At 37.1% G+C, this 23,069-nt stretch overlaps 1 protein-coding gene across 1 annotated transcript in view; it reads left to right on the forward strand.

Moving 5' to 3' along the window:
- PACRG (parkin coregulated) overlaps positions 1 to 23,069 on the forward strand; it is a 519,397-nt gene that overhangs the window by 65,724 nt on the left and 430,604 nt on the right. Inside the window, exon 2 of the mRNA XM_055309543.1 lies at positions 17,104 to 17,238. Coding sequence (XP_055165518.1) covers positions 17,104 to 17,238 — 135 coding nt within the window. The remainder of the gene's footprint in view (positions 1 to 17,103; positions 17,239 to 23,069) is intronic.

Raw genomic sequence — 23,069 nt, forward strand, 5'->3', positions numbered from 1 at the left:
ACATCCATGTTTTTGCACATCCTTTTCTTCTTGTATCTGTCCTTTAGAGTCTATAATTTATAATCAGTGTATTTAACATCTTATAATTATATGAACTTTCAAACTACTTTATATTAGAGGGAGCCAGGAGACTGATGGAAAGACAGAAGTCTTTTTTACCTATCTAACTTTTATTGTAGACAGTTCCAAAATTGTTTTTCTATTAAATAGCTAGTTTTTTTTTATTTTCTGGAGAATATCAGTTTGGATCATTAGACACAAAGATTTTCACATTTTCTATTAAAATATTCATGATATGTAAGATACAAATGGTCACAGTTTCTTCACATATACAAAAATAACATTTTTACTGTAATTATTCAGTAAGAAGGAAATCAGTTGCAAGGTACAGAAGAGGTACATTTAGTATATATATATAAACTATATACCACACTTTCAACATTGAAGATGTACGAGGAATAGAATATATTTTAAACTCTTACCCATTTATATTCTCCGTTCACATTTAGCTCACTCATTTCTTTGGCCTTTGTGTTGGGTGTGACAGTGTATTAGCCAAGCTGTCTCAGGCATTCAGGGATTTTATCAGTTCTACAAGACAGATGCTAAACAGCATAGTCTAAATTGAAATCTCTGATGACTCTCTGGAGACAAGTTGATAGCAAGAATCACACTCGAGCACTTAAATATGTGGCCTTTTCCCATATTTAACTGCAAGGAGAGAACAGCTTTTGAGTAAACGTTTTTAGCCTTCAACTGTCAAGATTTCTTTTTTATCATTTGATTATTGAATCTCGTTTCGTTAGGAAAGGCTATCAATCTCCTTTTTCCTCTACAATGGAGAATTTAAAGGACCACCGATGCCTATTACTTTAAACAAAACAATTTAAGAGAAACTGTGTAGTCCGATATTGCTTTCAGAACTATTTTAGGCTACAGAGACAACATTTTGAAATAAAATTTTAGTGCCAAGTGTGTTCCAGTTTAGTTGTAAATTTAAAATGACATAACCATAGTATTCTCAGCTATCTCTGGGACTTCCTTACTTCATACAGTTGTTGCAGAACCATTTTTAAATCAAGTTACTGGATCTTAGCCTGAAAGAAGTCTAGAATCTATGAAACTGAGGTCGTTATAAAGGTGATAGAGCTGAGAAAAATCAGCCTTGAAATGTAAACAGGGATGTATTTCCATAGCCCTTGTGGATTCCAACAGGGGGTTTATGGGCTTTTTGAGATTCCACTTAGCTCTACAGCTGGGTGAATACTCTGATAATACTGTTTGTACTCAATATTTGTTGAATTAATAAATACACACGTTAGGTTATAAAGGTGTAGAAAGGATCTTAGAGGTCAGCCAGTGTAATTTTTTATTTTGACCCATGAGAGAGGTGAGGCTCCAAATATGCAATCACTTGCCCACAATGTATGGGAACTAATTCACCCACTCCATGCTTATGCTTTCTTCTGTACTGCATGTATCTTCATGAGCTATCTTAAATCCTCTTGAGTACAAGGCAGGACATAATTTATTGTCGAGAAGAAGAGTTAAGTATAATACTAAAGTCTTCTAGATTTTTTTAATTGAAATATTTGTCATTTTATTCCATGTTATTATTTTCACTAACACTGTATCCTCATTCCACCTATCTGAAATACTATATTGTAAGTTTTGGGGGCTTTTTTTTTGAGGGGTAATCATCATAGGACAATGCTAATTTAATAAGAACTTATTATAATACCCACAATACTATTTTAGTTTTTACTTATTATAATCATGTTTAAACTAGTCTCTGTAAGCATTTTAGACTAATGTATTTCATTTTAAGTGTCACACAGGCCTTAGGTTTTAAGCAACATTTTCTCACTTATGCAAGTGAATTTATTTTTTTTATTAATACTAAATTTATTTTTTATTGGTGTTCAATTTGCCAACATACAGAATAGCACCCAGTGCTCATCCCATCAAGTGCCCCCCTCAGTGCCCATCACCCATTCACTGCCACCCCCAAACCTCTTCCCCTTCCACTGCCCCTAGTTCATTTCCCAGAGTTAGGAGTCTTCATGTTCTGTCTCCCTTTCTGATATTTCCTACCCATTTCTTCTCCCTTCCTTTCTATTCCCTTTCACTATTATTTATATTCCCCAAATGAATGAGACCATATAATGTTTGTCTTTCTCCGATTGACTTATTTCACTCAGCATAATACCCTCCAGTTCCACCCACAAGGAAGCAAATGGTGGGTATTTGTCATTTCTAGTGGCTGAGTATATTCCATTGTATACATAAACCACATCTTCTTTATCCATTCATCTTTCGATGGACACCGAGGCTCCTTCCACAGTTTGCCTATTGTGGACATTGCTGCTAGAAACTTCGGGGTGCAGGTGTCCCGGCGTTTCATTGCATCTGTATCTTTGGGGTAAATCCCCAGTAGTGCAATTGCTGGGTCGTAGGGCAGGTCTATTTTTAACTTTTTGAGGAACCTCCACACAGTTTTCCAGGGTGGCTGCACCAGTTCACATTCCCACCAACAGTGCAGGAGGGTTCCCCTTTCTCCACATCCTCTCCAACATTTGTGGTTTCCTACCTTGTTAATTTTCCCCATTCTCACTGGTGTGAGGTGGTATCTCATTGTGGTTTTGATTTGTATTTTCCGGATGGCAAGTGATGTAGAGCATTTTCTCATGTGCTTGTCGGTCATGTCTATGTCTTCCTCTGTGAGATTTCTGTTCATGTCTTTTGCCCATTTCATGATTGGATTGTTTGTTTCTTTGGTGTTGAGTTTAATAAGTTCTTTGTAGATCTTGGAAACTAGCCCTTTATCTGATACGTCATTTGAAAATATCTTCTCCCATTCTGTAGGTTGTCTTTTAGTTTTGTTAACTGTATCCTTTGCTGTGCAAAAGCTTCTTGTCTTGATGAAGTCCCAGTAGTTCATTTTTGCTTTTGTTTCTTTTGCCTTTGTGGATGTATCTTGCAAGAAGTTACTGTGGCTGAGTTCCAAAAGGGTGTTGCCTGTGTTCTCCTCTAGGATTTTGATGGAATCTTGTCTCACATTTAGATCTTTCATCCATTTTGAGTTTATCTTTGTGTATGGTGCAAGAGAGTAGTCTAGTTTCATTCGGATGTCCAATTTTCCCAGCACCATTTATTGAAGAGACTGTCTTTCCCAGTGGATAGTCTTTCCTCCTTTATCGAATATTAGTTGATCGTAGAGTTGAGGGTCCACTTCTGGGTTCTCTATTATGTTCCATTGATCTATGTGTCTGTTTTTGTGCCAGTACCACACTGTCTTGATGACCACAGCTTTGTAGTACAACCTGAAATCTGGCATTGTGATGCCCCCAGCTATGGTTTTCTTTTGTAAAATTCCCCTGGCTATTCAGGGTCTTTTCTGATTCCACACAAATCTTAAAGTAATATGTTCTAACTGTCTGAAGAAAGTCCATGGTATTTTGATAGGGATTGCATTAAACGTGTAAATTGCCCTGGGTAACATTGACATTTTCACAATATTAATTCTTCCAATCCACGAGATGGAATATTTTTCCATCTCTTTGTGTCTTCCTCAATTTCTTTCAGAAGTGTTCTATAGTTTTTAGGGTATAGATCCTTTACCTCTTTGGTTAGGTTTATTCCTAGGTATCTTATGCTTTTGGGTGCGATTGTAAATGGGATTCACTCCTTAATTTCTCTTTCTTCAGTCTCATTGTTAGTGTATAGAAATGCCACTGACTTCTGGGCATTGATTTTGTATCCTGATACACTGTCAAATTGCTGTATGAGTTCTAGCAATCTTGGGGTTGAGTCTTTTGGGTTTTCTATGTAGAGTATCGTGTCATCTGTGAAGAGGTAGAGTTTGACTTCTTCTTTGCCAATTTGAATGCCTTTAATGTGTTTTTGTTGTCTGATTGTTGAGGCTAGGACTTCCAATACTATGTTGAATAGCAGTGGTGAGAGTGGACAGCCCTGTCTTGTTCCTGATCTTAGGGGAAAGGCTCCCAGTGCTTCCCCATTGAGAATGATATTTGCTGTGGGCTTTTTGTAGATGGCTTTTAAGATGTTGAGGAATGTTCCCTCTATCCCTACACTCTAAAGAGTTTTGATCAGGAATGGATGCTGTATTTTGTAAAATGCTTTCTCTGCATCTATTGAGAGGATCGTATGGTTCTTGGTTTTTCTCTTGCTGATATGATTGATTGTTTTACGAGTGTTGAACTAGCCTTGTGTCCCGGGAATAAATCCTACTTGGTCATGGTGAATAATTTTCTTAATGTACTGTTGGATCCTATTGGCTAGAATCTTGTTGAGAATTTTTGCATCCATGTTCATCAGGGATATTGGTCTATAATTCTCCTTTTTGGTGGGGTCTTTGTCTGGTTTTGGAATTAAGGTGATGCTGGCCTCATAGAATGAATTTGGAAGTACTCCATCTCTTTCTATCTTTCCAAACAGCTTTAGTAGAATAGGTATGATTTCTTCTTTAAACGTTTGATAGAATTCCCCAGGGAAGCCATCTGGCCATTGACTTTTGTGTCTTGGGAGGTTTTTGATGACTGCTTCAATTTCCTTCCTGGTTATTGGCCTGTTCTGGTTTTCTCTTTCTTCTTGATCCAGTTTTGGTAATTTGTGGCTTTCCAGGAATGCATCCATTTCTTCTAGATTGCCTAATTTATTGCTGTATAGCTGTTCATAATATGTTTTTAAAATCGTTTGTATTTCCTTGGTGTTGGTAGTGATCTCGCCTTTCTCATTCATGATTTTATTAATTTGAGTCTTCTCTCTCTTCTTTTTAATAAGGCTAGGTAATGGTTTATCTATCTTATTAATTCTTTCAAAGAACCAACTCCTGGTTTTGTTGATCTGTTCCACAGTTCTTCTGGTCTTGATTTTGTTGAGTTCTGCTCGAATCTTTATTAACTCTCTTCTTCTGCTGGGTGTAGGATCTATTTGCTGTTTTTTTTTTTTTTTTTCTAGCTCCTTTATGTGTAAGGTTAGCTTTTGTATTTGAGTTCTTTCCAGTTTTTGGATGGATGCTTGTATTGCGATGTATTTCCTCCTCAGGACTGCTTTTGCTGTATCCCAAAGACTTTGAACGGTTGTATCTTCATTCTCATTAGTTTCCATGAATCTTTTTAATTCTTGCTTAATTTCCTGGTTGACCCTTTCATCTTTTAGCAAGATGGTCCTTAACCTCCATGTGTTTGAAGTCCTTCCAAACTTCTTGTGATTTAGTTCTAATTTCAAGGCATTATGGTCTGAGAATACACAGGGGACGATCCCAATCTTTTGGTATCGGTTAAGACCTGATTTGTGACTCAGTATGTGGTCTATTCTGAAGAAAGTTCCATGTACACTTGAGAAGAAGGTGTATTCAGTTGAGTTTGGATGTAAAGTTCTGTAGATATCTGTGAAATCCATCGGTCCAGTGTATCATTTAAAGCTCCCGTTTTTTGGAGATGTTGTGTTTAGAAGACCTATTGAGTGTAGAAAGTGCTAGATTGAAGTTGCCAAGTATAAGTGTATTATTATCTAAGAATGTCCTAATTTTGGTTATTAATTGATATATTTGGCAGCTCCCATATTCGGGGCATATATATTGAGGATTGTTAAGTCCTCTTGTTGGATATATCCTTTAAGTATGATATAGTGTCCCTCTTCATCTCTCACTACAGTCTTCAGGGTAAATTTTAGTTTATCTGATATAAGGATGGCTACCCCTGCTTTCTTTTGAGGACCATTTGAATGGTAAATGGTTCTCCAACCTTTTATTTTCAGGTTGTAGGTGTCCTTCTGTCTAAAACGAGTCTCTTGTAGACAGCAAATAGATGGGTCCTGCCTTTTTATCCGGTCTGACACCCTGTGCCTTTTGATGGGGTCATTAAGCCCGTTCATGTTCAGAGTTACTATTGAAAGATATGAGTTTAGGGTCATCGTGATATCTGTTCAGTCCTTGTTTTTGTGGATTGTTCCACTGAAGTTCTTCTTAAAGGGGAATTTTGAGAGTCCCCCTTAAAATTTCTTGCAGAGCTGGTTTGGAGGTCACATATTCTTTCAGTTCCTGCCTGTCTTGGAAGCTCTTTATCTCTCCTTCCATTTTGAATGAGAGCCTTGCTGGATAAAGTATTCTTGGTTGCATGTTCTTCTCATTTAGGACCCTGAATATATCCTGCCAGCCCTTTCTGGCCTGCCAGGTCTCTGTGGAGAGGTCTGCTGTTACCCTAATACTCCTCCCCATAAAAGTCAGGGATTTCTTGTCTCTTGCTGCTTTAAGGATCTTCTCTTTATCTTTGGAATTTGCAAGCTTCACTATTAGATGTCGAGGTGTTGAACGGTTTTTATTGATTTTAGGGGGGGATCTCTCTATTTCCTGGATCTGAATGCCTGTTTCCCTTCCCAGATTGGGAAAGTTTTCAGCTAGGATTTGTTCAAATACATATTCTGGCCCTCTGGCCCTTTCGGCGCCCTCGGGAACCCCAATTAAATGTAGATTTTTCTTCCTCAGGCTGTCGTTTATTTCCCTTAATCTATCTTCATGGTCTTTTAATTATTTGTCTCTTTTTTCCTCAGTTTCCCTCTTTGCCATCAACTTGTCTTCTATGTCACTCACTTGTTCTTCCACCTCGTTAACCCTCGTCGTTAGGACTTCTTTTTTGGATTGCATCTCATTCAATTGATTTTTAATTTCTGCCTGGTTAGATCTAAATTCTGAAGTCATGAAGTCTCTTGAGTCCTTTATGCTTTTTTCTAGAGCCACCAGTAGCTTTATAATCGTGCTTCTGAATTGGCTTTCTGACATTGCATTGTAATCCAGATTTTGTAACTCTGTGGGAGAGAGGGCTGTTTCTGATTCTTTGTTTGAGGTGAGGTTTTCCTTCTAGTCATTTTGCTCAGTGCAGAGTGGCCAAAAACAAGTTGTATTGGGAAAAGGAGAAAAAGAGAGAAGAGAAAGAAGGAAAGAAAAGAAAAAAAGGAAGAAAAAAAGGAAGAAAAAAAGAGAAGAAAAAGAGAAAAAAAAGGAAGGAAGAAAAAGGGGTGGGGGAAGCAAACAAATCAAAAAGCAAAACAAAAACAAAACAAAAAAAACACGGGGGAGTATCCTCTAATTCTGTATACTGTAAGTCCCTTGACTTCCCCTGGAACTTTCCAGTGCTCTTGGTCAATAATTTGTTTTTCCCCTGCCCACCTAGATGGTCTTCTGGGGGAGGGGCCTGTTGTGCTGATTTTCAGGTGTTAGCACTTGGGGGAGCTGCTCTGCCCCCAGCCTGGTGTAGGGCTCAGTGAGTAATGTTTATCCTGTTTATCCGGTGAGGCCACTGTGAGGCTCAGCGGGGGTTGTTTACCCCGTGAGGCCCCAGGAGGTACAACCGCAGTGACCCGGCCAGCTCTGGAGCCCTGGATTCAGCCCCCGCAGGAACTACGGGGCTCTCCGTCCGCAGGGCCTGGAGGCTCCGGGGCGGGGCCGCTGATCTGCTCAGCTCGGGGCAGGAGCGTCCTTGCTGTCCTGGGCCCTCCCGGCCTCTGCCTGTCCCGGGGGAGGCCGGATCCTGGGCTGTGTCCCGGCGCCCTGTGCTCCGGGGCCTGCGCTGTGGGATTCGCGCTCCCGCCCCGCAGCCCCCTCCGCGGAGCCGCCGCCCGAGCCCCTGGAGCTGCTCCGGGTCCCGCTGTGCGAGCTGCAGCCCTTAGGGAGCTCGGAGCACTCCCCTGCGCTCGCAGGTGTCTGTTAGTGTTCCCGGGAGCCCGAGGGCATCCCCGCCCTCCTGGGTCCTGCTCCACCTCTCTGCGAGCCCCTTTCCGCCCGGGAAGGTTGGTGCAGCTCCTGCTCCTCCGGGAGGGGACGGGGCTCTCCTGTCCTGGGGACACTCGCCCCGGCCTCAGCCCGGCTCCTCGCGGGGCCCCTCCCCCTCGGAGGCCTTTTGTTCCTTTATTTCTTTTTCCCCGTCTTCCTACCTCGATAGAAGCGCGAACTCTTCTCCCCGTAGCATTCCAGCTGGTCTCTCTTTACATCTCAGGCCGAATTCGGAGATTTTCAGGATGATTTGAAGGTTATCTAGGTAATTTGGTGGAGACAGGTGATTTGGGGACCCTTCTCTTCCGCCATCTTCGCAAGTGAATTTCAAAAGAGAAAATGTGAGTTTTATTGTGAGAATTTTTGCATAAAAAGAAAATATGTATTGGTCTCATCAGTAATGAATTTGTGGTCATAAAACTGGTGATATTGATAGTTACTTAGATCTAAGAGATGTACACAGAATAGAGGCAGTTAGTTCAGATTTAATCATTAATAACTACAAAAGTTGTAAATATACAAATTTGTGATATGGCAACTATAATTCTGTGATAATTACCTCTAATTGAAATTGTACAGAATTCAAGTTTATAGGAAATTAAAATATATTGCTGCCTGGTTCCACTGAAAAATGTAGGTATTTTGCAAAGCTAAATAACACTGTCTAATGAAAAAAATAATGTCTTAAAACTGAAATGTTTTATCATCTGAGTGCACAGAATTCTCTATATCTTTCTGTGGCATTTCTTTGATGTATCACATGCTTATTTCTATAAAAGAGCCTGGGAGATAGTCTCACCTATTTTCCTAAATGATATGTATTTTGAGGATAATATATTTGACTTACATCTTTGTCACCAATAATACCAAGCCTAGTGACCCGGAAATAGTATGTATTCAATACATTTTTCAGTGAATGAATGACATAGGCAGGATCTATATTAGAGACAATTTCTTAACTCTGTTCCTAGGAAATATCTTAGTGTATGTGACCATAGGTCCTTGAATTCAGATTTATGAGTTTCTTTTTTTTCTCATGAGTTTCTAACACTGAAAAAACTATACTTCACAAGTTTCTCTAGCCATTTTAGATAAGTGTATTAGTCATAAATATATATTTTATTATAAGATGTATTCTAGTTCCATAAGTGATTAGTTTATGAATTTCAGTATTATAGCCCATTAATGCTTTTTATCTTTCTCCATTTCCAACCACAATTACCTGTGCCCAACTTTAACAATTCTACCTTACTAGCAACTCAGATTTTCATAGCTCATGGGACAGGATGGCTCCCAAAGCCTATATCTGTTTTCATTCCTCATTCATCCCTCAATGCACTGTAGTCTGATTTCCATCCCATCATGCCAGTATAGCTTTTTGATTTTCAGAGAACTTTTAACTCTCTTCTTAACTAACCCACTTGTATCATTAAAAAACTCTTCCTCTCATTCATTGATTTCTAAACCATCCCTTCCCCCATTTTCCTCCTACCACTCTATTCTTGCAATTCTCCCATAGAATCCATTTATTATTAAGTTTCCAGGAAATGTTTCAGGTTCTCAGCCTTTTTTTCACTATACACTTACTTTCCCTTTGGGAAAATTTACCAATCTCCATAGATTTAACCCACCACTTGATACTGGCAAACTTTGTGAATCACCTGAAATCTCCCTGATAATGTCCATATGGATTGATCTGGTGTCTACTGTTAGTTCATCCCTCAGGCATTTCAGGCCTAATGTGAAGAGGAACTTAATCCCACTCCAAAGTAGGGATATGGCCTGTCGGGAAAGGTTTCTTAGAACTAGTGAGGTGGTGCTGCATCATGAAGGTGATTCGTGGTTATTCAGGAAAAAAAGAAGGAGGAGCTAAAGGAATGAAGGAGTGAGGAAGAATTAGAGGTTGGTGGAACAGGAAAATTATGGAGGCCTAAGAAAGCAGGGCATATTCGAGAATGGCCAGTATGTAGAGGCATTACCAGAGGCATTGCCATCAGCTTCCAAATGTCTGTCTGCACAGCGGGAATGCATTTCAGTAGGAAATCATCCGTGGGTTTTAAGTAGATGAAGGATATGATTTAATTAGTCAATATTCATTGTGCACAACATTCACAGTATCCTGACTGAGGAATGATACAAAGAAGCTCAAAACCCAGAGATAAAAAGAGCAAGTAAAGACCAAGAAACTTTTCTACCAAAGAAAAAAAAAACTAAAACTTTTAAATGCTAAATAAATAAAAGTGAAAAACAAAGATGGGAGGAGATATTTATAGTAAATGCGACCAATGGTTAATACCTATTGATAAAAATACTCATACAAATTGATATTAATTTGGAAAAGACAAGAACACTTGTGTAATGTATGCATTTAGCATTTATACTAAGATGAGAAAATATTCATCCTCATTTGTTAAACATATTAATCCAAATTGAACAATAGGAAGATGTCAGAAACTAAATGTTTACATTCTGGAAACTCCATATGTTGAAGCACTAACCCCCAATGTGATGATGTTTGGAGGTGGGGCCATCAGGATTACATTTATGAGATGGCTCCCTAAGAGTGTCGCCTCCATGATGGGACTTAGTGTCCTTATTAAGAGGAGGGAGAGAGACCATACTCTCTTGAGCACTCTCTAGCATGTGAGGACACAGTGAAAGGCGATGGTCTACAAGCTAGGAAGAGGGTTCTTATTAGAACCTGACCATGCTGCCACCCTGATCTTGGATGTCCAGCCTCCAGAAATGTGAGAAAATGAACATCTGTCATTTAAGTCATCTGATCTATGGTATTTTGTTATAGCAACCCAAGCCGACTAAGACAGAAGACCGGTTCTCCCATTTAATCAGCAAATAATCTTTATCAAGAATCATAAACTATAAATTTTTATTTTATTAACTTATGTAGGGGTCTCTGTCTGAAGAGCACAATATGAAATGGGCATGATATTTGTACATTTGTTCTGGAAGGAAAAGCACAAAATTAGCAATAGGTGGTAGAATTCTATGTGATTTATTGAGCTTTCCCTCCATTCCAGAGTTTATTTTTTATGTAACTTAAACACATTAATTATTTGCATCTTTGTAGTCAGAAGCCTGTCTCATCTCTGCCTCTGGATCTCCTCATTCAATCAGTCGTGTGCCCTAGATTATTCCCCTTTAGGATTTTGCCCAAACCCAGCTTTCTGGTATAGTGACTAAGGACATATCCTGGAGAGCAGAAGCACAGGGGGCTCTTTCCTACTACTGACTAACTCTGATTTCTGCCAGCTTATTGAAGCAACCGAAGCTTAGGTTTTCTTGTCCATGGTGATCATTTCATGCAGGTTTTGTTGAAAACTGAAACCAACAATGCTTGTAAAACATAAATAGATCATTAGGGGATTTTGTTGTTGTTGATGGTGTCCTGATTTAAGGTCTTTGCCGCCTTGTGTTTGGGCCACTGCTCGAAAGTCCAGCCTGGTCACTGTGACTCCAGGCCCCTCCTGTTAGATCTCAGTGGAATAAGCTTCCTAAAGTAGCGTACCCACAACACTTGGATGTTTTTTCCTGCTGCTCACGATTACCTGTAGGGCCTGATTGTTCAGGACTCCACAAGATGTCTATATATGTTGAACATTTGTTGATACACACACACACACACACACACACACACACCATATAAGGCATTGTTATCTCTTCTGGCTATTACTAACAAAAATACCACTATCATAATGTTTTGTTATATTATTAAAATTTCTTATAAAAACTTTAGCTGATAATACACACTCATTTTTGTTAATGATAAGATACTTCATCTACCACTACAATAAGATTTGCTAATTGTAATACTTTGGAAATCATATTCTTGGTTATCTGGTAACGTTAGGTAATGCAAAATTTCTGATGCATTAACAGTTATGATTGGCAAGTGGGGCAGACACTGAATTACAGTCCTACTTAGAAGTCTAGGCTAATGGCAACAAATTTGCTGGTCCTCCCTCCAGCTAATATTCAAGTGCCTCTGTAGCTAGAAGACAGTATATACTGCTCTTGCCTACCAACTGCTTAACCACATCACTTTCAATGAATCCAAATTTCAGGTTAAAGCTGATAAAAATAGGAGGGGCACCTCGGTGGCTCAGTCAGTTGTCTACCTTTGGCTCACGTTGCAATTCTGGGGTCCTGGGATGGAGTCCCTGCATCGGGCTCCCTCCTCAGTGGTGAGTCTGCTTCTCCTCCCTCTACGGCTCCCCATGCTTGTGCTCTCTTCCTGTCTCTTTCTCTCAAATAAATAATAAATCTTTTTTAAAAAGCTGATGAAGGGATCCCTGGGTGGCTCCGCGGTTTAGCGCCTGCCTTTGGCCCAGGGCGCAATCCTGGAGACCCTGGATCGAATCCTACGTCGGGCTCCTGGTGCATGGAGCCTGCTTCTCCCTCTGCCTATGTCTCTGCCTCTCTGTGGTGTGTGTGTGTGTGTGACTATCATAAATAAATTTAAAAAAATTAAAAAAAAAAGCTGATGAAAATCAGAAATTAATGTCTTTGTGTCTTATTGTTTCATTGTTAGTAAGCTGGCTAAACAGGCGCATTAGAATAACGCAGGATAAATTTCCCACTTGAAGTAAAGGGCTTTTTTTTTATCAGCCTCAGGTTATGCTAAAAAATACTATTGAATAGCAAAAATTTCAAATTATATAATGAAGAATTTTATATATGTAAATATATAAATTATAAATATACATTTTATATATATAATTTCAAATTATATAATGAAGAATTTTATATATGTAAATATATAAATTATAAATATACATTTTATATATATAATTTCAAATTATATAATGAAGAATTTTAGAGAACCTTAAAATTCTTGCCTACTAATTATTTTTTGTGACCATATGACTGAGCCTGTGCTCTACATCATAAATCCTTCCAGCATTCAATAAGTGTAGGCATATAAAGTATTCTGTCATTGATAGTCACTTCAAAGTGCATTCAATATCCTGGTTCCCAAGTGCATTAGATTTTATTAAAACATTCTGCTGTGACACCCATTCTTCCTAATTGGTTTATGGACAGCCCCCACCATTGAGACAAATCCTAATTGCATTTTCCCACAAATCTAGTTTGATTTATGGTTCCTTATTTGTTCTATATTATTTATAATGAATGGGGTAAAATTCTTAAGATACTAAGTAAAACCTGCAGTAGTCCTCTTAAGACATTAAATAAAATCTGCAGTAGTCCTATAAATATGGGCTGTACATAAGGATTCTTAACAGTACTTTTACTAATTTTTAATTTTATTTAGTCAACTTACATCCATCTGTGTGATTTCCAGTAGTAATATCTTTATTACCTTGCCAGAGATTATTATTTACTTGATTTTTCATGTACAGGTTTTTAGAATTACTTAGAATGCTGGAATGGAGTATGTGTAGAATATAAAAAATGTTATATCCTTCTATTAGATTTAAGTAGGTAAATATGTATTTGGAACAGAAAAAAATTATTATCCAGGGACAGTGACAAAGCATCTGCATAAAATTAGATAATGCCCATGTTGCACTAACAGGTGTAACTGAAAATTTTCTAGTTAGTTTTCAAATTACAACTTTGAGATGCCAAGACTTAATTTGGAAGGGGCTTATAGCAGAATCCAAAAAAAAAAAAAAATACAGTGTTTTAAAATGAGTAAATGGCAGAAATATAAAAACAGAGGATAACAGACACTGAAGAAAGAATTTCTGTACTGTTGAGTGATCACATAGCAAACTAAGTAAAGACTTTCCATGAAATTGTAGGCATGTAATCGTTTCTGTAGGGAGTCCATGAAAATTTATGGGAAGAAAGAGGAAGTACACGTTATCTATAACAGTTTATAAAAAGCCTTCTAGGCTTCTTAGAAATATGTTCATTCTTTGAAAAGTTTGGATGATTACAATTTTGAATTCAGAATCAGAAAGAATGTATTTATAAGAAGAGACAAAAGGCAAAAGAGAAATCAATTTTAAGATAAATACAAAGAAAAGGGACAAAGATGAATACTTTCTAGAAAATCTTTGGTCATTGAACAAATGGGAGGTTTGCTAACAACAACATAAAAACCTGGTATCTAGAAAAGTTGAAAAGGCTGGTTAACAGATGATACATAGACAAGAGATCTTAATGATAGCTGTAGCTGAATGTTTTGAACAAGGATTTGAACCTTTCATCCCTACTGGACCAGTAAAGAGCAGTACCCACAGTTGAGGGGGGTACCTTGGACACTCACCCTGTCAGCAGGGAAAAGCTCTTGCCCCTTTGTGCTGAGGTGCCTCCTAGTGGTACAGGAACGTCATCCCTGCCCAGCGGCAGTGAGGCAACCCCTTCCTGTGGTGTCAGTGTGGGGAGCAGTAATGGGGCACTGCCACTCCTCCCTGTCCACAAAGTCCCTGGAGGCCTGGTGGTGCTGGAGCCTCCAGCTTCACCCAGTAGCAATGAGAAACTCCCTCTCCTGAGTCAACAGAGGCCATGTAGGGTTCCAGGATTTCTACCCCAACCTGACGGTAATGAGCTAATACCCTTCCCCACATCTCTGCCAGAGATCGGTTGGAATAAACCAGCTAAAACAGAAGATTTAAGATCTGGAGTCTCACCAGTGTCCAGGTTTCAACAGAAAATCAATTACCACACCAAGAATCAGGAAGATCAAAAAGTGAATGAAAAAAGGCCATCAGTAGATGTCACCCTTAGCCTCTAGACCCTGGCAATCACCAATCTATTCTGTTTCTATGAGTTCGGTTCTTTTAGATTTCACATGTAAGTGAGATTACAGTTTTGTCTTTTTGTCTGACTTATGCACTTACTCAGCATAATGGCCTCAAGCTTCATCCATGTTGTCATAAATGGCAAGATTTCCTTCTGTTTCTGGCCGAATATTTCATTATATATGTATACATATGTATATATGTATAAATATATGTATATGTGTATATACACATATACACATTTGCTATTTTGTCCATATTATGAATTAACAAGATAATCATGTTTTTATTAAACTAGTAAATGACTAATTAAATACATCAGGAAAATACATATGTATAAATATATGTATATGTATAAATAAATATACATATGTATAAATAAGTACATATGTATTTTCCTTATGTATTTAATATTTATTTTTTAAAACACAAAAAATGAGGTATCTGCTGACCAGCAATCAGTACTGTACAATAATACAATACACATAAACATATACACATCTGCACTATTGCATGTAACTTTCTATAAATATGTATGATGCTAGTTTAATTTGGCTAAGGTTTCTTTCTTTGGATCATGTTTTCCACTTTTTTAGAGGGTGTTAAAATGGTGATGTGATGGTAGATAGTAATATTTTTTTTTTTGGTATATAACTTATTGCCAAAATAAAAAGTTGTCAATTCTTTATCAATTTCCAAAAATGTGATTCAGAATTTACCACTCCATATATTGCTAAAGCCCAGGAGTGACATCTTCATGGTTTCTGTCATACATTAGGAATGTATGTGTAACATCCAGCTCAGGGTTCTGCTCAAAGTAGTTGTCATATACATATGGTTACTTAACAATTGAGTTTGTCTAAAAATGGTGGCTAATAATTCTAACACCAGAACAAATTTCAAATATTTTTTTAAGACGCAATCATGCTTCCCCACTGCCCAGTGTCCCTTCAATTACTTACATAATTATATGCTGGAAATAATGTGTCATGTAGTGAAGGAAATTCTGAACTCTAGGGGTGCCTGGGTGGCTCTGTTAAGTGTCTAACTTTTGATTTTGCCTCAGGTCATGATATAAGGCTGGTGGGATTGAGCCCCACTATAGGATCCAGGTTCAGTGAGGAGTCTGCTTGAGATTCTTTTTCCCTCTGCCCTTTCCCTCCCAGAGTCTGCTTGAGATTCTCTCTCTCCCTCTCCCTCTACCCCTCCCCCCAACTTTGCATGTGTGTGCGAGCACGCTCTCTCTCTAAAAAAATAAGAAATAAAAAAATAAACCCTAACAAATATCTTTGTGTTACCTTACTCTTTAACTCCAGTTCAGCATTTAATTATCTTAGTATTTTAATATACCACTCAGTTTCTAGTATTCACCTTTCTATGTACATCAGATAAAATGTATTTGTCATTATCTAACATATTTATTATTATATATATTATGTATATTATCTATAGTATGTTTTTTTACATATTTCTTTATTAAAATTAAAGCTTTTACACAAACATTAAAAATTAACCTGGTATCAAGTAACTTAAAATATCAAGATATTATATAAATTATTTGCTATTTTGTCCATATTATGAATTAACAAGATAATCATGTTTTTATTAAACTAGTAAATAACTAGTATTTACTTTTTTTTCAGAGAAGGATAATGAGTGATCTATAATTTTCTAAGTAGTTTACTAATCACTTTCCATTTTGTAACCTAATGAATTAATTCATATGTAAATAATGCAGATTTAAAATATATTTCTAATGTGAATAACTCAATATGAAATGTTTCTTCTTTGAGAAAAATCTCAGTTTGGAGGATGAAAGATGCTTGTGCAGTCTAATGTTACTTTCTCATAAATTCATAATTTCAAATATATGCTATATGTACACATTTTTCTTTTTAAATTCTTTATTATAACTTAATTTTATATAACATTTTTATAGTTTTCTTGTTATATTCACATGAGAACATATTTTACCATTTTATGTATATAGAAAGATTTAAAGGAACATATTTTACTTTTTAAAATTTATTTTAGAGACAAATAATGGGCGTGGGAGGGGCAGAGGGAAAGAACCCCACACAGACTCCATGCTGAGTTCAGAGGCCAATGTGGGGCTTGTTCTCACAGCCCCGAGATCCAGACCTGAGCCTAAATCAAGAGTCAGATGCTTAACCTACTGAGCAACCCAGGTGCCACTATCAAACGTATTGTAATTTATTACTTCAGTATTCCACAAAGTATATCAGGCCTGAGATTAGATTCAGCAATTCTTAGAAATCTTAACAGTTTTAACATTCTGAACTCCTCTCTTAAAAGTTTTACTTAAAAGTTGAGGCTTTTTTTTCTTTATAGGTGATTTTTTTTAGTGACTTTTTTTCTAGGAATGCTTTCTAAAGTAGCTTCAAACAAAGTAACCCTTAATGATTATTAAATAATTATCTTCTTTAAATTTTTTGTATTAATGAAGTTGCTGTTGTCCATCATTAGACAATTTCATATAAACTAAAACTTAAGAGAAGTCTTTTCACCATACATTTTGGGTATTTTTCAAAAACTGATTCCTGTTATTTTTCTCTGAAGGTGAGAGGCCCTCCAGCTGCAGGAGCATTTAAAGAAAGACCAACCAAGCCCACAGCATTTCGAAAATTTTATGAGCGAGGAGACTTCCCAATTGCCCTTGAGCATGATTCGAAAGGAAACAAAATAGCGTGGAAGGTAAGTCAGGGCACAGCTGGGAGAACCAGCTGTGCGGTGAGAGCGACATCTCCCAATGCCAAACAAACTTGGCTAAGTAAATAAACTAGAGTGATTTCGCTGTGAATGGAAGGTGGTGGGTAAGCTCTTAGAGAAAGCCCCCCTGTGTCAGCTGTCCACTTTGACTAACAATTAAATTATAGCCTGTGAGAAAGAAAATGACAGAGTTGCTTTGCCTTAGAGAATTGTCTGCTACCCAATTCATCTCTATTTTTATGAGAACCTGGCAGTGCAGCCTGTTTCAGGCAGTCCATCAAATGATGGAACTGGTGGCTGAATTCGGAGAGCAACAGCCATTTATCTACCCCAAATTTCACCTTCCTGCAGGACACTTCCAAATAGAAGCTTTAATTACCTAAATGGATAGGTCAAGACTGTCTGCTCCCTGGAAATGCAGAGTGGAATACAAAAGAAGGTCGGTTCTCGTCGCCGCACTCTCTCTGTCTGCGGCACATGTCAGCGACAGTGGCTGTCATACGTGCCCGGTTAGAGGCTGACCTCCACACTGAAACCATTACAGCACCGACATTTTTCTGACAAAAGGTTAATTGGCTTCAAAATAAATGTATTGCCTAATGATTCCATTCTAATGTGGCCGTGTTTCTTTCTAAAAGGCTCACTGATGTTATTTGTAAAAAACTTGCCAATCTCTTAACTGGAGAAGGCTTTTACATTTAATTTGAAAAACGAATGCTGATCTCTAACCAGCCTCTGCTATTTAATTGTTTTTTGTTATCTAGGACTTTGCCTTGGGTGATATTTATCAGCTAAAAGGGCTTCTCTGCCTAAAGACAGAGTTTGCACACGTGTATAGCCGTGGGTTGAGGAACATGAGATTTTTGCCAAATACCATCTGACTGAAGCAATTGACCCATTTCATGAAAAAGTCCCACAATAGTGTCTGAAGGTGAAGATAGGAATTGTTTGTACTCTGTGTAAATTTGCATTAAAAAATAAAATGACCCAAGTAAAGAATTCATCAAAGTAAATACTTAAATTCATCAAAATTAACCTTTTCCTTCTTTTATGGAGCAACTAAGAGTTGCTTGCATTATTTCTAGTATGTCTTTAAATGTTTTCATAGAATTATCAAACATTTCTAAACCTTGAGCAACCATTAGAAATTCAGTTATTGAACATAGAATTACTACAAACTATTTGGCAATGGAAATCTGAAGCTGTCCCTGTATTAAATTATGTCGTAATTTTTTTAGGAGGATGAAGGACATCACTATCTTGCTTTTAATCATTTCTATTAAAATGTGAATTTATTATGTGACAATGTGCACGCATAATGAGGAAAAACTTATAGCAAGTATAAGTAATCCAGATATTTTAGTCTTAATGTAAGTTCATATTCTCAGACTTTTACTGTAATTTTTGGGTTTGCTTATATTTGATTAGGTACATGGATTTTGTGTTTATTTGTCTGTATACTGGCTCCACATGGTAAAAATGGAGGTTCTTAAAAATCTGGTTCCCTTGGTGTAAAAGAATATGCTATAATTCCTTATAAAAAGTCAGTAGATTTTGGTGTTTTAAGCAATTATAGCACATAAGAATTGTATCAATAAAAAAATTATAGATTTATTTTTGACCTGTTCAAATAATCTTATGAGTAACTTTTAGAAGTGTCAAGAGACTCGGAAAAAACCTTCATCTTGAAAATAATGAAAATGTAGGATGAATCATTTTCCTTTATCTTTGACAATCCAGCAGTCAGAAAGGATATAAACTACTTTTCTTTTTTATGGCCATATTAATTCTTTTAAGTTTCTATTGACAACAGTACTGATTCAGCAAGCTAAAAAGTCAGAATAAAAAGGAAGCAATTTATTTGCTGCCAGTGGTAGAATAATAGCCTACATTTAAAGAAACATCTTATCCTATGACCTGTGGGCTTCTGCCAACTACATTTCATTTGTACTACTCTAATATTGAAAATAAGATGTTAAAATGATTAAGTATAGGCTTGTAAACAATCTCTCAACCTATTCATATTTATTTCTTAGTGCATGTGCTGTGGGGACAATCTGGTACTAGGTAGGGGTAGAGGGCTTCTTTAGGACAGATACCATACCTAAGGAAGGGGCCTTAAATGTTGAAGGAAGCAGGCCTACCCCCACATCTCACGAAATAAAAACAAAAGCAAAACAACCCAAGACCCTGTACTATACAGAGCACAGGTTTTCATGTCACAGCTCCTGCTCCTGCTGAAGGCTCCTGAGTAACTCTGTTTCCCAGGAAAATACTGGTCCACTCTCCATACTCTTTGTGACAGCACTGGACTCCAAGGAGTTTCTGAGCCCCTGAAATGGTGTGTATAATGAAGTAGCAAGAAGTAATGTCTTTTATCAGAACTTCCTGGGACTCTGAAGTACTTAGGAGCCACTGTCCTGAGGGATGATGAAGGCTGTCCCAGCATCTGAGGCTCAGCTAGAATGTGAAGCTTCTGATCATTGCTGCCATGACCCCAAATTCCTTTCTATCTGTTCTAGATTAGCTGAACCCCATCAGCACTATATTAGAAGTCACCATATATTCTTGAAATAATAAAGCCACTCTATGGTAACAATTTATGAATGGCCGCAAGTAAAGTCAGAAAATAGAAGAGTTAGATGTAGAAAAATGTCTTTTTTTTTCAACCTGCATCCTGAACTTCCACCCTAATTTAGTGTACATGAAAATGGTTATTTATTCTACATGCCAAAACAACAAGGCAGACCAAACACCATAATCTGTGCAGTTTAGTCTATCCCTTATGGTATTGCTAAAAATCAGAGCATTAATACAAGTTTCTGCAATGGTGAAAATGTTCTACATCTGCACTGTCTAATAATTACAGCTAGCCATATGTGGCCATTAAGCACTTGAAATGTCCCTAGTGAGAGTGAGGAATTAAATTTTTAATTTTAATTAATTTTAATTTAAATAGCCACATGGTTACCATATTAGATGGTGCTGCTCTACATTATGCTAGTGGCAGTCAAAAATAAATGCCTGAAGCTGCTGGCCAGATAGAGGATTGTAGCTATGTGTGATTTACTATTAAAATGCCAAAGTAGGACTGATAAATGCATTTTTGTCATGGCTGTCTATGCTTATCATATATTCCTTGACATAAAAAAAAGGTCTTGCAAAATTTTTGCAGTGAAATTTTTCCATGTGTTGATCAGTGGCAAGTTAATTATCTATGAAAAATGAATAGATCTCGTCTGAAATATGAAATCTATCAGGCAATCTCTGGCATACTTATTTTTATTTTTGAATATGCATTTTCTAAATATAGCTAAAGAATTATTATTGGCTAAAGACACTAAAAAAACATATTAATGACTTAAACAAAAATTTTTGAATCTGTTTATTTTTCTGCATTTTCCTTGACTCTATCAACATTCAGGAAACATGACTTTGTTCTTTGGCTGACATTTCAATATCCAGAGTGTAGACAATAGAAGTGGAAAACAGCTAAACATTCTGGATAACATAAAGAAGCCGATGATCAGCGTGAACAATAGACATTCTACACTTGTGTTTGAGTTTCCACATCTTAAATTTCCACATGGGAGTAGAAGAGTTTTCTGTGAACTGTCCTCTGAAGTCCTCCTCCCGGAAACCTCCAGCCCCACTCCTACACTCTTTTGGTTTCCTCAAGAGTTGTCCCCTCCTCCCCTTCCCCCTGCCTGCTCCCTCTTCTCCTTCCCCCCTCCTTTTCTTCTTCTTCTTCATCCTGTTTCCCTTCCTCCTTCTCCTCTCTCTTCCTCCTGCCTTTCCTTTTCTGTTTGTTACTTCCTGGAATGTATATTTTTGCCTCTAGTATTCCCAAGGTCAATTTTGAAGAAGGAACAGAACCCCATTCTAATTCTCTATTTTGGGTGGGAATCTCAGGTTATCAGAAATAATCACCCGAATGAATGTGAAATAATAATTGTTATTTACACACTTAATATGGAACAGAAATATAAATAACAGATAACACATGAAATTCACTGTCTTATAAATTCTGATTCCAAGCTATTGTTTTAAAATAGTAGGGAAATACAAATTATTTTAAAATAACCACTTTGATATAGACCTTAGTCAAAGGAATTGGAGAAAAATGTCAGAATCATATTGGAGTTTTTTTAAATTAGCTCTATGGTATTATAAACCATTCATTTATTTTGGAAAGCTACAACTACACTAAAGGAATCTCTGAGTTTCTTCACTTTATAGACATTTTGATGTAATAGTTACTGATTGAAATCACCTTTCTCCACCTGTTCATGATACCGTGCTTTATGACAGAATGTGACATACACGAAGAGTCTTGTTTTCAATAAATTTCTAATGAACATGCCTAAAGATGTCCCAGATATTAGATAGGGTCTTTTTTAAAGATTTTATTTTTTTTATTTATGAGAGACACAGAGAGAGAGAGGCAGAGACATAGGCAGAAGGAGAAGCAAGCTCCATGCAGGGAGCCTGATGTGGGACTCAATCGTGGGACTCCAGAATCACACCCTGAGCCGAAGGCAGACACTCAACCACTGAGCCACCCAGGAGTCCCTAGATGGGTTTGAATAAGAAATAGATACCCTATAACTGTCTGGCCAAATTAGGATATAATAGCAACCATTTTTGCAAATGCAACTCAGAGAGCAAATATCCAGATTGTCTTAAAAGGGAAAAACTCAAAATAGGCTTTGTTAGCAAAACATAATCCCTCATCTGGCAAAGTTGTCAAAAGCATTGTCCAAAGTGGCATCACTGTCTGGGGCATTCCTACATTCTTGTTTTCTCATCCCTTGTTGAATATGTATATAAATGATTTTAGTAACCTGTTATATTGAAATAAAGTTAACAAAGCCAGAACTGATGTGCATAAGCAGGTACAGGTAAGAATGGACTTTAGGCAACCTCTACTCACTGTGAGTGTGATCTTTCTCCTGGGCGTTTTGGAAAGGTATACATGTCATCATGAAAGCATCCTTCCCTGAGGTTAATATATTCATTATATGGTTACTTGTTGGTCAAAATTTGGATCACACAACTTTGTTTTTCTATTAAAAGGTGACTTCATACATTAACACTAATTAGGTAACTAAAAACACACTTTTCTGATTTTTTAACCAATGAATTATACCTTTATATGAAGAAATATAAGATAGAGAAAAATAGCATATAATAAGGAAAGTGAAAGAAAATGAAAACCAGATAGAGACCAACAATGGAACCAATTTTAGGGTTGATTAAAATGACGTATCTGAAGTCTTCTAGGGTTGGGGTCTCTGTATTTTGGATTTTTTACTCATTTATCCCAGTGCCTAGAATAGTATCTGGCACAGAGTCAGTGCCCAGTGATATGTGCTGAATGAGTAGAAAGCATTCTAGAATATTGTTGACTATCTTCAGGTTTTACTGCTCTAGATACTGTTTCATGACGTGCCTCTCACTCTGTAGGCCTTACTGCCTCTATTTGTTAGTGAAGACCATATACTAGATGATTAGTATGGCCCCTTTTTAATTATAGGAGCTCTAAGAAATTTCATTTCATCATTACTAAATTAACTATAATTTGTGATGTCCATGAAATATTTCAGGGGATAAATTCTTACTAGAAATTCCAGTAAATTTGAATGTATGCTTCAGTCATATATACTAGCTTTGGTAGGTTGGACTTTATCATGAAAATGCTCCTTTGATGATGTATATATGCTTTTCCAGTGAACTGATTTTTTTTTAATTTCTCAAATTTCAAAATGGCAAGTTTACCTTTCTAAATGGCTAAATATATATGTCCAATTTGACCA

This window comes from Nyctereutes procyonoides, unplaced genomic scaffold (assembly GCF_905146905.1).
Source record: "Nyctereutes procyonoides isolate TBG_1078 unplaced genomic scaffold, NYPRO_anot_genome, whole genome shotgun sequence".
NCBI lineage: Eukaryota > Metazoa > Chordata > Mammalia > Carnivora > Canidae > Nyctereutes > Nyctereutes procyonoides.